Source organism: Acomys minous (genome assembly GCF_964271855.1).
Source record: "Acomys minous genome assembly, chromosome: 17".
Classification (NCBI taxonomy): domain Eukaryota; kingdom Metazoa; phylum Chordata; class Mammalia; order Rodentia; family Muridae; genus Acomys; species Acomys minous.
Genome location: NC_140500.1, coordinates 5,982,276 through 5,997,895, shown reverse-complemented (window position 1 = coordinate 5,997,895; position 15,620 = coordinate 5,982,276). Strand labels below are relative to the sequence as shown.

General features: G+C 43.7%; 1 protein-coding gene across 8 annotated transcripts in view; it reads right to left on the bottom strand.

The window, feature by feature from the left end:
• SOX5 (SRY-box transcription factor 5) overlaps positions 1-15,620 on the bottom strand; it is a 942,792-nt gene that overhangs the window by 174,444 nt on the left and 752,728 nt on the right. For all 8 annotated transcript variants that reach the window (XM_084765306.1, XM_084765302.1, XM_084765304.1 and 5 more), the window contains one exon: positions 11,153-11,221. In XM_084765306.1, the coding sequence (XP_084621432.1) occupies positions 11,153-11,221 (69 nt within the window). The remainder of the gene's footprint in view (positions 1-11,152; positions 11,222-15,620) is intronic.

Genomic DNA, 15,620 nt, shown 5'->3' with positions numbered 1-15,620 from the left:
AATATTTATCTTCCATGAATCGAGAATTCTATGTTTCAAAGAGCTGATAAGTGAAGTTACGTTTCTGCAATGCTTGCACGTGCGGGACATGTCTTTCTTATGTATAAATATTTACTTTCTCCATTTACAAAAGAACCGTCTCTAGTTCTGTTTACTGCAGAAAGCAAAGCTAAATTACTTTCTTAAAACAAATCCTGTCACATTTGCCAATTTGCTGGGTTTATTATGTTTGATAAGTCTAGTTTGTCTCATTTTCAGTGATTATCTGACTTAAATTGCTCTTCAGTAAATGTCAAGTAGACAGAGGAAGATGGCGCACTTTCAGTTTATGAAGTGTTGAACTGCCAAGGTATCAGCAAAACGCATGCTCAAATAAGTCAATATAATAAAAGTCTTTAAATAGAAGTATGCTATTGTTGTCATATGTAATTGTTCCATACTACATAATGGGTAGTGTGTTCTAGTTTGTTCTTTAATGGCTCACCCATCTCATAAATGTGTTTACGTCATTAGTTACCAGGACACTACTCCAGGTACGTGGTTATACCAGTGCGAGAGATGAAACCTTTGACCCTAAAGAAATCACTGCCAAGTATATATTAGCCATATGAGCCACAAGAAAGCATCAAGTCAATGCACTTGCTCACTCAATAAAAAGAAATATGAAGGCAGAGTAAGGTTCAGAGCATCGGGGTGTTGGAGGCCAGTCCCCCAAATGACCACATTCCAAGAGTCTTGAACAAAGAAAGTCTCAACTACAAGACAAACTGTAGAGAAACCACTTCAGGGGGTGGAGACGGCAAGTGCCCACACTGATTCTAGAACTTTCTTGGCATGTTTCAGAAAGCCAAGAAGAACTGATCCTCGGAGTGAGAAGGATGAGAGCATGCAGTGGAGATGGTGGCCGACTCAGTCTAACGGGCCAGGCTGAGGAGTATGAGCTCATACAGGAAAACCTGCTGTGCATGCTCACAGAATCTCCAGACTGAGACTGTCACACTAGCAGCAAAGCGCAAGGTCTGCTTAGACAGCCTCTGGTGGCTGATGAGGGAGGGAAGACCTAAGGGATCAGCGGTGCATGCTCCAAAGAATCAGATCATGAGGGTGATGGTCTCATCAACGGAGTGTTCTCTAGGAAGATGTGTTTACTGATGAGGATACTAGTTGGTGGTAAAGACAGGAGGTGTGGCCTGGTTAGAGGAAATATGTCACCAAGGCACATGGCATCCCTTTGGGTGCAGTACCTCATCTTGGTCTTACCTACGTCCCTTTTTATTGCTTTCTATCTAAAAAGAAGTGAAGGTCAGCCACTACTGCACACCCCTGCCACCATTGCACACCCCTGCCACCATTGCACACCCCTGCCACCATTGCACACCCTGCCACCATTGCACACCCCTGCCACCATTGCACACTCCTGCCACCATTGCACACCCTGCCACCATTACACACCCCTGCCACCATTGCACACCCCTGCCACCATTGCACACCCCTGCCACCATTGCACACCCCTGCCACCATTGCACACCCCTGCCACTACTGCACACCCCTGCCACCATTGCACACCCCTGCCACCATTGCACACCCCTGCCACCATTGCACACTCCTGCCACCATTGCACACCCCTGCCACCATTGCACACTCCTGCCACCATTGCACACCCTGCCACCATTACACACCCCTGCCACCATTGCACACCCCTGCCACCATTGCACACCCCTGCCACCATTGCACACCCCTGCCACCATTGCACACCCCTGCCACTACTGCACACCCCTGCCACCATTGCACACCCTGCCACCATTGCACACTCCTGCCATCATTACACACTCCTGCCACTACAGCACACCTCTGACACCATTGCACACTCCTAACACTACTGCACACCCTGCCATCATTGCACACTCCTGCCATCATTGCACACCCCTACCATCATTACACACTCCTGCCATCATTACACACTCTTGCCACTACAGCACACCTCTGACACCATTGCATACTCTTGCCACCACTGCACACCCGGCCACCATTGCACACTCCTGCCACCATTGCACACCCCTGCCATCATTGCACACTCCTGCCACCACTGCACACCCCTGCCACCATTGCACACTCCTGCTACCACTGCACACCCTGCCACCATTGCACACTCCTGCCACCACTGCACACACCTGCCACCATTGCACACTCCTGCCACCACTGCACACCCCTGCCACCATTGCACACTTCTAACACCACTGCACACCCCTGCCACTCTAATGTTCTGCACAAGCAAAAATGGACAAGCAAACATAAATGAGCTCTCTAACCCGGTGAGCCCAAATAAATGCTTCCTTTCTGTTTTTTGTTTTGTTTTGTTTTGTTGGTCAGGTTTCTGGTAAGGTGTGCACAAGTAGCTAATACTGGGTATAAGGAAGAGATTCAGTGATGGATGGGGAGGGCTGCTGCAGCTACCTAAATGGGAGATCTTGGTATCCTAGATTAGAAGGTCAGTGCGAAAAGTTGGCTAAATAGTAGGTTCTGATGATAAAACCCCTGTTAATGGATTCATTTTGAGCTATGAGGAAATGAAAGCTAGGGGGGTGTCTCCTACAGTTTTGGCCAAAACAGGTGATAAATAATTCCATATTCAGCATGTTAAAGTTAGTAAAAAATGGATTTTAGGATAATTTTGGAAACGAGTCTTGAGGAGTCGGCTAAGCATTAATCTGAATAGGCTAGGTAGGCATTAGGATGTGGACTCACATTGAAGTGAGAGACCCCGCTAAACTAAGGTGTGAAATGTTTCATTCAAAATGCCATGGAAACCCATTGCAACAAGAAAGCCTGGCCAGGGCATGGAAGGAAGCAAGGGTGGAGCATTGAGGAAAGTCAGCCTCTATGAAAGGCAGAAAGTTACACAAAACAAAGTGGGACAGGTTGTGGGAAACCAAAGTGTGTGTGTGTGTGTGTGTGTGTGTGTGTGTGTGTGTGTGTATGCGTGCGTGCTGTGAATAGTGTTACAAGAAAGCAAGATTTCTCATTTTTAGCAGGTGCTTCTTTGCACTCAGTGCAGATGACTGAGAATCTACTACTTCCAGAATATTCCATGCAGAAGAAACAAGGCACGCTTCTCCTCCATGGTGAAATAGAGACGACCCATGTGACTGTATAAGTCAGGTTTTCTCAACTCTGTCCATCTCAATGATTTGTCTTCCCTTTCTGAAGTAAACAAACAAACAAACAAACAAACAAAAAACTATGGCACAATAAACTTGCTTAATTTCTCAAGGTTTTAAAATTCTGCTCCCACAGTCTTAGTGGGCCACCAAAGGACCCTACTTTATGAACACACACCGGTGCCCATGAATATATATATAGTAAAAAATCAATTAGTTTTACTTTGTTGTAAGTTATGTGCATATTCAACAGCTAAAGGTAAAAAACAGAGCAGTAATCTCTTTATCTAGGAACCAATAAACATTTTCTTTGTGCTATGGTGCATGGAGTACGTACGGGTCCTGACCTGTGCCTCTGCGTTCTCCATGTGATAGCTCGTCTGCTAACGTTCTGCTAATTTCACTGGTTTCTAATTTTCTATGTTCGTGAATTCTCTTCACAAACGGGACCTCTAACCACTCTGGCTTCCATGGCTCCTCCACCCAGGTGCATCTCTTTGCCACCCTACGGAGGCGAAACAAACAGAACAAACTGTGGCTCACTTCATGCCGGTTTTGACTTCTGCCCTGAATTCTGTTTGCTCTGATCTGTGATGTTTCCACTGGTGACAGGCATGTCCCCATGGTCTTCTCTAAGTGTAGATAGGCATTTTGTAAACTGATAGGGCATGGATTGCAGAGCAAGAGACAGGGATTAACTAATTCTGTCCACAGGTAGAAACCAGGGAAAAGCTGGGGCTCACGGCAAACCTGCTGTTGTTTTTTCTGGGCTGTGCTCTTTCATCCCATATAATGACCACATTTCCAGCTTGTGAAAGAACACCTCATCACCTTGTCACCTCATTGGACAAAGGGCAGGCTTGGGACTTTTCTGGTCCAGACTTCAGCTATTCTAACTTCAGATGAAACAATTATGTAAAGAGGAAAATGGTCTAAAGCAGAAAGAAGTGAAGGAAGGAAAGGAGGGAAGGAAGGGGGGAAGGAGGGTAGGAAAGAGGGAGGGAGGGATGGTGCGAAGGAGGGAGGGAAGGAGGGAGGGAGAAATGTCTTTTGATAGAAGTCCTCCCTCCTACCCTCCCCTTCCCTAGCCCAATTTTTCTTTTGGTAAGGAGCTCAAGTCAAGTTTTGTTTCAAAACCCAGATTAGAACTTCCGAACACTGTTATCAACATAACTTTAATATAATCATCATCCTAAGAAAAATACAGACATCACTTTTTTCAATGATGTCATGGACATATTTAAAAATCATGGTTATACCCTTTAAATCCATTGTAGATATAACTATGACTACTTAATAAATTCACCCAAAAAGAAAGGGCAAGGGGCAAAAAGCACCAAAAAAAAAAAAAAAAAAAAAAAAAAAAAAAGGAGATTTACTTACTCTTAAGGCTTTGCAGACATTTAAGGAGATAAAAGAAACTATGAAGGGAAAACTGAAAAAAAAATAACTAGGCAATTAGGAACCAAGGGATAGCAAAGGGCTGTGTAGAAAGATGTGCGGTGCCCTGCCAGTTGATCTGTTTATACTTAAATGTAAATATTGCCTGATTTTCAACTGTCAGGAAGACTTGTAGGTAAAGCACATGTACAGTATCAGGTGTTCATAGAAAACACACAGAAAACAGCAAGTGGTTTCCTGGAGTGGGAGGAGAGAGGCTTCCCCTGTCTGACAGGGCAGGTGGCAAGGGGCTTGGCTCAACAGGAAAGCGGGTATGAAGAAACTGAAGTGGAAGAGGATGGCTAGAACAATGCAATGTAATGGATGCATAGTATGCTGTGATGTCCCTGAGGGATCAGGGAGAAGATGCTAGCAAGGCAACAGTAGCAATAAGAGCCCCTGAGATAGCTACCAGAAAAATGCTGCACTTGTATGTGGTTTGGGGCACTTGTTACTGTTGCTGCTGCTGCTGCTGCGACTGTATCTTTTACCGTGTAATCTCTTCTGTCTAGGACTCCACTCTTTTGTCAAGCTGACCTCAAACTCACGGTCATCCTCCTGCCTCCACCTTCAACACAGATGACAGATGTGAGCCTCTGCACCTATAGTTGTATTTGTGTGTGTGTGTGTAGAGATAAAGACCCAGGGACCACTGAGAAGTGAGTAAGTATAGTCTAGAGGACCAGGCTCAGCATGGTTGCTTTCATTGTTTCGGGTGCCCAGTTTGCCACATAACTTGTGTTTAACTGATAGAAATGATGATACAGATGCATATGCACCTGCTCCCATCTCTCTCTTTAGAGACAGCTTTGCCTAGAGAAGGAGTGCTTGGGATGCTGTCATCGGGTCATTGCCAGGAGACCTATCAAAGCAGAGCGCTCCCAGGGGCTCCTGCCATCAGTCAGGTCCCCTTGCTCCTCTGTCAGGCATACTTCCTTCCTGCCCAAGCAGTTCTATTGGCAGAAAGTGAAAGACAGAAGGACAGGTAGCCCTTGATGTGACTTCTACCCGCCTCGTGCCTTCTTCCAGTCACCTACCTCTATGTCAAGAGCATACACACCCTGTCCAGTCACAGGATTTGTACTTCAAACAGTACACCATTAGCTGGAACACAAGGGGTTAAGGCAATCCCCTTCTCAGGCTGAAACCTACCTTAATGGCCTGCTGTTTATTCTTGCATTGCTAGTCTCCCAAAGAGACAAGGTTACTTGTAATCTCTTTGTGCTCCTGTATGTGTGTGTGTGTGTGGGGGGGGTCTTATTGAGGAGAGCAAAATGCTTCTGACTTACCACACTCAGAGAGAGAAATCATAAAGCAGCAGGCCAGCCAAGCACGATTATGTCACCGCTAACATTATTATATTTTTCAATACAGTATATCAGAAGGTTTCTTTCTGCATAATAATCTGCCAAGAATTACCCAAATTCTAATGAGCTCAGAGAACTTTGGCTCCAAGAAAATGAAGCTTTGCCACCAATTATTTGAGCCCATGGCTGCAACTTAGTCTTTCAACTGTACCTGAGTCAAGTGTGAGCTTAAGTTCCAGGGGAGGGGGCAATTTCAAAGTCGGGTCATTAAGCCTTAAGTGGTAGAACATCAGTAGGATAAAAAGGACCAAAACTTGGTATGTGTAAGAGTAGCCACCATCTCCACCTTCCAGACACTGGGAAAATCAAAGCCTATGTGTTTCAGATCACAAATGTGACAATGGGAGATGGGTCCAGATACAAACTTCCTAAAACCCCTTAAAGTTCTAAAGTCCCATGAATCTGGAATATTATACTATCAGTTTCAGCAATGAGCCCAGTGTATGTGTGTGAGCACATGTACATGTGTGTGGGTATGTGTGTGTATGTCTGTATGCATTCATATGTAATGCATATATGTAGATATATGTCTCTATATGTGTATATATGCATAAGTATGCATATATGTATGCATGTATATGTGATAGGTTATGTGTATATGTATGTGTGTGCATATATTTGTGTATGTATATAATTGTACATCTATATGCATATATATGCATTTCCACTTTCTGTACGTGTGTGTCTGTAAATGTATATGTATTTTTGTATGTATGTGTATATCTGTGTGTATATGGGTATGACTATATGTATGTGTTTATAGGAGTATTGTGTCTATATAGGTGTGACTGTGTGTATATATAGGTGCCTCTGTGTGAATGTGTGCATATCTATGTATACATGTATGTATGGATCTCTGTGTGCATACAAGTATGTGTGTTATTGCATATCTGTGTGAGTGTGTAAGCAGACATATGTGTCTGTGTGGGTTTGTATGTGTTTGTGTACGGGTTCCTAGAAATCGGTGTGTGGTTAGAAATACTGGCCAAGGCATCTACCCCTGGAAATACTAGAAGAACTTATTTCTTCCTGCTGATTTAGTTCGCTGAACAGTTGCCCTCAGAGAAAAGCGTCCCTCCTCACGTATCATGATTCCCAGTTTACAGCTGAGGATAAAGAGCCTCCGGGGACAAACGCCAGTGCCCCAGTGTCATAGACCTGACAAAGCACGACAATGTGAGGATTGGCTTGAGGGCAGCTCAGTCAGGAACATTTCTGCTCAGAGAAGCCGTCTGAGGTGTAGTCTAAAGGGCTGAGCTCCTTCCTGTGGCATGGAGTGGAATGTTTACTGCCCAGTGGGGTCATCAGGGGACCAGGTACTTCCTTCATGCCCACGTGGCCCTGGGCAGTCAATGAGCCAGCCCGTGGCTAATCCTGCTTGCTTACCTTATGGATCAAAACCCATAACTGTGGCTTATAAACAACTAATTCTTTTCCTCCCAAGAGAACACAATGAACAATGATTTAAAAGTTGGTCGGAGCAGAAGATGAGCGAATGTGTTACGTGATTCTCTCAAAGTTCAAACATAACGTCCTGTGTGGGACTCAGGAGGCAATATGTCTTACAAGCAGCAGGTTATCTTAAAAAATACTAAAGGATTCCACACATGAACACTGTTGGAGCAACACTGCTCACTGTCAAGAAAATCCACACGTTCTACCCACTACTGCTAAGAACAGGCAAAAACTTATTAACTAAGGCATGCCTCTTAAAGCTGCAGAAGCTCCATCTCCTCAGAGGTCCCAACAAGAGCATCTCTGGGGACAGTTGATTTGTTGTCATAGAGAATTTGAGTGGAGGTCACTTGTTCTCCTGCCTGAAAGGTTTTCATAGAGTGAGTCAGGTCAAGATGGACCGCCAGCCTTGGCTCATTATGGGAAACACAGAACATCCAGGACAGAGGGAGACTTACTAAGAAAGGAAATTGTGAAATATGCTGCTAAGAAGTTATTAGTGTACAAAGTGCAAATAAATTAAAAGCCAGTAACAACAGAAGTTTTCTCAAACAAAACAAAACAAAAAAACCCCACTGGGAAGATAGCATTTTCTGGAATCTTTATAAATGTCATTTAATGTATTATTGTGCATTAAGTGCTGGACACAACAGGTGGGAATAAAAACTGTCGTTCTCTTAAGGCTAATAGGTGAGCATTGTAGGCAATACTGCTGCTGTGCAAAGAAGGAAGGCTGGACCTCCCATGGCCCTAGCATCACATCTCATAAAGACCGGGACATGCTTCCGGTGTTAAGGCAAGGCTTTGTGAGGAGAGGTTATTATTTCTCATTAAAACATAATGAAAGCCTTTAATTCTTATTTAACACCAATGAGTGTATGAATAGTCCTGTCAGAAGATGGAAACTCTATAAGCCTCTACAGGGAAATATAGAAAAAGAATATTCAATCCAATTAAAAGTATGAATTTCAGAGTAAATATTGCTTTTAAGATCCAAAAACATTTCATGAAGAACTGACCCACAGAGGCATACATAATATGGTATTTAAAGATGTTTTTATTATTTCCAAGATAGATTTACAATGAGACAGGTTAGCTCCTGGCAATACCCAGCCTACCTCAAAGAAGATGATGAGCATCAAAGAACCTTCTTATGGAGATGGCTTCAAATGTGACAACCATCCACTAGGCAAAAATATCCTCACTTCTACCACAGACAGAATTCTGCCTAGAAATGGGCAATCTTGGATGAGGGCAGAGTTGACAGCCAAACTCTGGCAAGACAAGATAAGCAAGTGTTCAATAGTTCCTGCCTCACAAATATATAAGATATATTGGGTCAGAAGGCTGAAGATGATGCTCCAGTGTTACAGAGAGTTTTGGGTGACTGTTCAGGCAGCAAACTGTCTCTGTCATCTTCTCATTTGGGAAGCTGCTAGCCTGCACTTCCAGTCTACTCAAGTAACTAATTTTATTCCTTCTCAAGTCTCTGATGCGGTTTAAGACCAGACAGTTCAGCTTTGCAATTAGTCTTATTTGTTTAGGGGTTAAGATATTTTTAGGTCTAGATAGATGTTTTAAGTGATAGAGATGACATATAATAGATATTGATTTACATTCAGAATTTTAGACTCACTAAAGTAGAAAAGATGTTTTCTTCAAGGCTGCTAAATACAAATAGCTAAAAAATTATAATGTAACATATATATAATTTCTGATTGCTTCATGGTTCTTCTTGCTGTAGGTAGTTTATTGTATATAAGTGTAATAATATAAATACATATGTAAAATATTTAATAAAAAATTTTAAAAAGAACTGACCCTCAGCAATTTGGGAAACCAGTTCATGCGCAAATCTATGTAAGGTTCTCCTCAGAGGAAGCAACTCCAAGGAAAAGCTTACCTTAGCTCTGTTCATGAAAACTTGAGAAGATAAAATTCAAAGGTCAAGAGCCATTTTAATATGGATGTTTGTGCACAATTGTGAAAATGCACTCATTTCCTTTAATTGGAATATATATTTCAAGTGGGAAAAATGCCTAGATTAGCCTCACCTTCAGAGAGTCCGTACATACTAAAGGCAAAGGGAAATGCTGAGCAATGCCATCGTTTTGTGCCAGGGCTGTGTGAAGCTATCCAGCCCTAACAAGTCTTCAAAAATCTCCTTCTAGTCCACTGGGTACAGCTGTCTAACCAACGGCAAAGGCCTTTTGTGATAGGTAGACCACTCAAATGACTTCAGTATTTGAAGTGAAAACAAAGAGTTTCAGGGCAGCCTAATTGTGTCTGATATAACTGTGTAGCTCAGTGTTTCCTAATGCAGTCACTGGAATGCATTGTTTTGTGGGGTGAGAAGCAACAATGGCACAAACAGCTCAGAAAGCACACCGGGATGAACAATGCCTCTCGGCATGTTGATCTCAAGGTGTTACAGCTGCATTTTAAAGATACAGAAGGGACCGGGGATCAGCATATTAGAAAAGTATTCTCAGATAACAAATGCATATTAGTCTATGGAAAGTTACTGCCTAAGGTGGACAGAGAGAGAGAGAGAGAGAGAGAGAGAGAGAGAGAGAGAGAGAGAGAGAGAGAGAGAGAGAGAAGCACAGTCCACACGCCCTAGGATAAAGTTGGAGTTGCTGACTCCTCCAGATAAAATAGAAGAAATGTGGTTAGCAAGTTAAAGCCACACTGATAACTGAATGGATCAGTTTTATATCTGCTTCTATGACATTTATGGTATAAAACATTATATCCTCAAGAGAGAACTTTGAGAGAACGATGACTTTATGCCCAGATAGGAAAATGGAATTTAACCCTGGATCCAGCTGTTGCTTCCAGATCCCATGAAGCTGGAGCACTGGCCCCGTGCATCCCATCCGTGGATGGTAGGGGCTTAGTGCTCAGCGCACAGTGAGTCCTGACCCTATGGGAAACACTATGGTTGTTGCCTTTTTACTTGTTGAGCCAGGGTTTCATGTAACCTAAGCAAGCCTGGAACTCCTGGACACCTGGCCCCCACCTGATGGGGATGGAATGGCACCTCGCTAGGCCCCAACGTGTGCTGTTCGTGATGTCATCACTTCCACTTCAAAGCTCCAAGACAGAAGTGCTACCAGGACAGGAGGCTTCAAAATGGATGGGAGATAATTCTGTCAAGGTCTATGTCTCCGGAAGTCTCCTCTGATGCTTAGTTTCATCATTTATTACCACAGCCTGTGCCTTCAACACCATTTAACACTGTGAATCTTCCTGAATAAAAATGTACTTGGTTCCCTCAGGCAACACCACCATGATAGCTGCCACACATGGATTCATTACCTTCTCCATGGCCCTACTTTGATCACAAGCAGCTATCAAGAGAACCTCTGCGTTTCTAACCAAAACCCAGCTGTACATTTTCTGCTGAGTCCACTCACCTACCCCATTAGGAAAGTCTACAGGTGCGTCTTCCAACACTAAAGCATAAAGGAGTGAACTAATGCTCTCTAATGATTCCTCCTAGGTATGAAGTTAAAATTGCTTGCAGCCTGCTTAGACAGATGCTGCCAGCCAAGGTCCGGTCTGTGTCAGAGCCACCACTTAAAAAGCTGTCTCACACACACACACAACATATAGAGAATTGGGCCAAAAGGCAATTCCAGCTTGGGGATCATGTCCATTAATTTATGTAATAGTAAGAAATGGCAGATTCTGTTTCAGTGAAAGAATGCTGAAATGCTGATTTCTGACCTGGATCTGTTGCTGAAGCAAGTTGATTTTGTGTTGCTGCTGCAGTAGCTGCTGCTGTTGCCTCGCGATCTGTGGAGAGACGGAGAACACTGGTAATACAGTGAGAGCTGGGGCGAAGAAGACCAACCTTCCGGCCATCACAGTTGGCTCTGACACTGAACTCCAGGAGCTGAACTCTTAGCAGGTTGCCCTTGAGGAGGATCCGAGGACACATTTAGTCTCAGCAAGCACTTACACCCTGTTGACTCCTAGACAGTGGCCCTTCTCAATAAGACACTGGAGGCTTTCAATTATTATTCTCCACAGCAACATATCATTGTCGCTCATCCTATAAAGAAAGTGTTATTAGCTCTTGCAGTTGAGAGCACAGGAAGTGTGCCAAAAAAGGAGGGGGAGGGGTTGCTGGGACCAAAGTTCAGAGTAGCTCAAGGTATCAAAGATACTAGGTTCCTCAGTGAAGTTTTGGGTTGTCTGGCTTTGAGCAAATGCTATTTGCATTTTGGACTCCCACAAAATTTTTTTGAACAAACCCTCTTGTAATCTACACACTTATCTTCCAGGGTCACCAGTGACTTCTGTTTTTTTTCCCCGACTCAAAATGTGTTCTAATCCCCATCCCTTCAATCTAATTAGCAAGGCCACTCTCCAACACTTTTGGTCTTGAATTTTCTCTCCTGCCTCTCCAGTCTCTTGTTTTGATTCTAAATCATAACTGGATGCTTCAATATTCAAAGGCCTAATGTAGATGATTCCTCTCCTTGTCTCCTTTCATCCATGGGCCAGCAGGGTCTATGCTCACTCTCATGGCCAACCAGATGGTTAGACACATCTATCCACACACACACACACACACATACTCAAGGATGTTTCAAATTCAACAGGCCTAAGATTAGTTGAACTTTAGACCTGCACAGGGCCACCTTGGGATTTTCCACCTCAGGGAAGAGCTTTCACATCTCATCTACTTGCTTTCAGCCCCTTCTATGTGAACTCAGCGTAACGCCCCAACCTAAGACTCCATGCGAGTCTTTGTATTTATTGCTAAGAACTTCCTATTCATAGGAAACACCTATGAATGCAGTGAAGGTAAACCATGTGCAATGAAAGGCCAGATGTGCACATTTGTTAAGACAAGACCAAGAGGTGTAGGGACAATCTCAAATACTATGTGATCTAGAGAAAAGTCAAGAAAGTCAACCTCTGACCTCTGTCATGGATAACTCTACATCTTTTTCTTACAAGGAAGACTGTATTCTCCCATCATTTTTTTTTAATCACACAACATTTCCTTTACTTCTTTATTACAAAGTTAAGGATGTAAAAATAAAGGGTAGGTTTCCATGACTGCGGAACAGACTATGCCGTTGCTCTCGTGGCTACAGAACAAATGTGTCATCCTACTGCCCTCATTGCTCCAGCATCAAAAAGAGCATTTCCCTTCTTCTGAAGAAAGGTAAGAAGGGAGGCAGGCTTTTGTTTGTTTGCTTCTTTGTTTTGAGAGCATTACTCATTTGCCAAGGTCTGGCTCTTGTCACTTGCATGGCATTACTTTCTTTGGCACCTAGTGCCTTTCAGAGACACCACAGAATATGTCAAGAACCCGGCCACATCAATCTTTTCCTCCTGGCTCCAGTTTTCCACCACTGTCTAAGCTAGATGGATGTACCGATCTCCTATCTGTTCTTTGGTCTCTGCTCTGTCTTCCTCCTGTCTATTATAAGCTAGTGTCCACAGATGCTATTCATCTTTTCAAAACCCTTCTGCCCCACTCAGGAGTACAAGGCAGCGACCCCTCGCACCTGCGAGCCCATGCAGCCTGCTCTCCTGCTGTGCCCCATGCATCTCTCCTGGTGCTCTGCCTCTCCACTCTTGCCATAGTTCTCTCCTGACTCCTCTTGAACGCACTGAGCATGCTCCTACTCCTCACAGCTATTGCTACATCCTCCCATTGGTAACCCTGGCTGGCTGGCCATGTGGCTTGCTACCTTACTTTTCAAAAGACTCTGCTCAAAGCAGCAGCTTTAACAAAGCACAAGTCTGCATCTGGACCCTCACTTGCAATTTGGCTGCTTTGTATTTCCCAACACTCATCGAAAATGCCCTGTAGCTCACTGAGAGATTTTTATGTCCTTCTCAACTTCTAATAACTAGATCAGAACCTTATTGATATGGGTTTGCTGAACAGATAGCCATGAACTAGACCTTAGAATCTGGTGGGAAGGGTGATGTGATGAGTACACATAGCCCAATGTTTGTAAGGTCTGTGGCAATTAGTACATGCATAATGATGACATCCTAGGCTGATTGGGCACTCCATAGAATGTAGGGTAAGAATAAAGGACTTCTCAAGACTGGGAAAGCCAACTTCATCTCTCTCTCTCTCTCTCTCTCTCTCTCTCTCTCTCTCTCTCTCTCTCTCTGTCCCTCAAGACAACACTGGCTGTTGTTTCTCACTGACTGTTTTTTTTCTTTTTTGAAATTGGGTCTTTCATTGTTCTGGAACTTGCCAAATAGACCAGACTGACTGGCCAATGGGCCTCAGGCACCCACTTGTCTCAGCTCTGGGATTACAAGCACATGTCATCACACCTGGCTTTTTCAAGCATGTTTTCAGGCCTCCTTATGTAGGAGTCAAGTGCTTTATAGGCTAAGCTGACTCCAGAGTTCCCGTCCCCCAGACTTAAAGAAGAGAAAAGAGGATGTCTGGATGCAGAGTGAGGATGCCTATGCCTTCTGCAGATGACCAGATTGGGAGGTGGGCCTGGGTTCTGGAAAGACTGACCTGTATCTCTCCGGAGGACCCCTGAGTCTATGGAGGAAGTACCTCTACCATAGGAGACCTATAAAGATCTCAGGGCTACTTTATAAGGTTCCATGAAGAATGCCAGAGATCTTGAGAAAGGAAAGCATTCTAGAATCTACTGATGGCACTCATAGGTCAGCCAGGATGTATGATGGAATGAGAGGAAAACCTATTTCTATTGAAAAGAACAAGCTGCCCTCAGCTCCTTCAAAGCAAGCAGGGGACCTCTGCAAGGCGATCCCTTTTCTGAGCTTGGTGTAACAGCTGGTAGCACTGGGGACTAAGGACAAAGCTGCTCTATTACTGTCATGGAAAGTTGTCAGAACTCTTCACAGGGCTAAAGCAAGAATACAGGCACATCCAAAATAGCACGAACACATCTCAAAGGGAAGTGATACGGAATTTCACCGAAAATTAAAAATGAATGAACATTGTAGGCTCGGCACTCAGGCAGCTAAGCCAAGAAGGTTAAGAAGACAGGGAAGTCTGGGCTACCCAGTGAGACAGACAATGACGACAACGATGATGATGATGATTGATGATGATGATGATATAGTAACAATCAGGAGAAGAAAAATAATAAAAAGAAAAATAAAACCATTAACACTCCCCTCTGAAAACCCAACAGTTTTTTCATAACGTAATAAAGTACTAGGTAAATAAGGTAAAGTGAGTGAAGTAAACCCCAGACCATTCAAGCCATGTTGCCTGGATATTTCTTCCTTCTGTTCAAACCTGCATTCAATTCTTTCTACCCAGGGTCAACATCATCAGCTTCCTTCTTCCTTCTGCTCACTCAACGAAGCCTAAAACCATAATTCTTCATCCAGCCCTTTTCGCTCTGTGCACCATTGTTATCCACACTGCCTGGTTTAGAGTCTCCCTCACATATAAAGGCAAAACATTTTGTAAGAGCAATATCAGGTAGGTAACTTTTTGCCTCCCCACTAGAAACACGCCTCCCTATTCGAATGCCATCTATTGGTCAAGGCAAATTTACCTGCTGCCATTATTGACCGTTCTTCTTCAAAATGTTCCTATTGTAAATGTTTTCTGAACTCTTCATTGCTTGTTCACTCTTTCCACCATTATACGCCTACATATTGATTAGCTCTGCGGATGTGTTTGTGGATTTACATAGCTGTAGAGTGCCACACTCTCCCGCCTCCCTACTTCCCCGTCTCCTCATGACCCCTGTCCACCTGCCTCTTTCCTACACATCTCTTTCTCGTATTTATGTCCATTCATTTTGTTCCATGATTCAGAGATTCTAGCAGGGCCATCTGGGTGCCTATGAGCTTGGCGATGTCTCTTAGAGCTAGGTAGGCTCCTTAGCGGGTACCTAACTAAAGACAATGACACCCCACCTCCCAGAGTCTAGCAGTAGCCAAATCACTCAGCAGTAACAGGCGCCACTATCCCCTCACTCACCCAAGTGTTCACAGGGCAAGCACAGTTGTGTCAAGTCCACAATCATAATGGTTGTATCAACTATAGAGGATGACATTTCACACAGTGCTTTCTAGGAATTGTCCTAACCCACTCAGAAAAACTACAATTAAAAGGTGAAAAATATTTCAGGTGGAATGCTTAGGGACTAAGAGCATTTTATGTGCATGGCTTTTGCTTTGATTCGGTTGGTGTTTCCAGATACTAAGATATCCT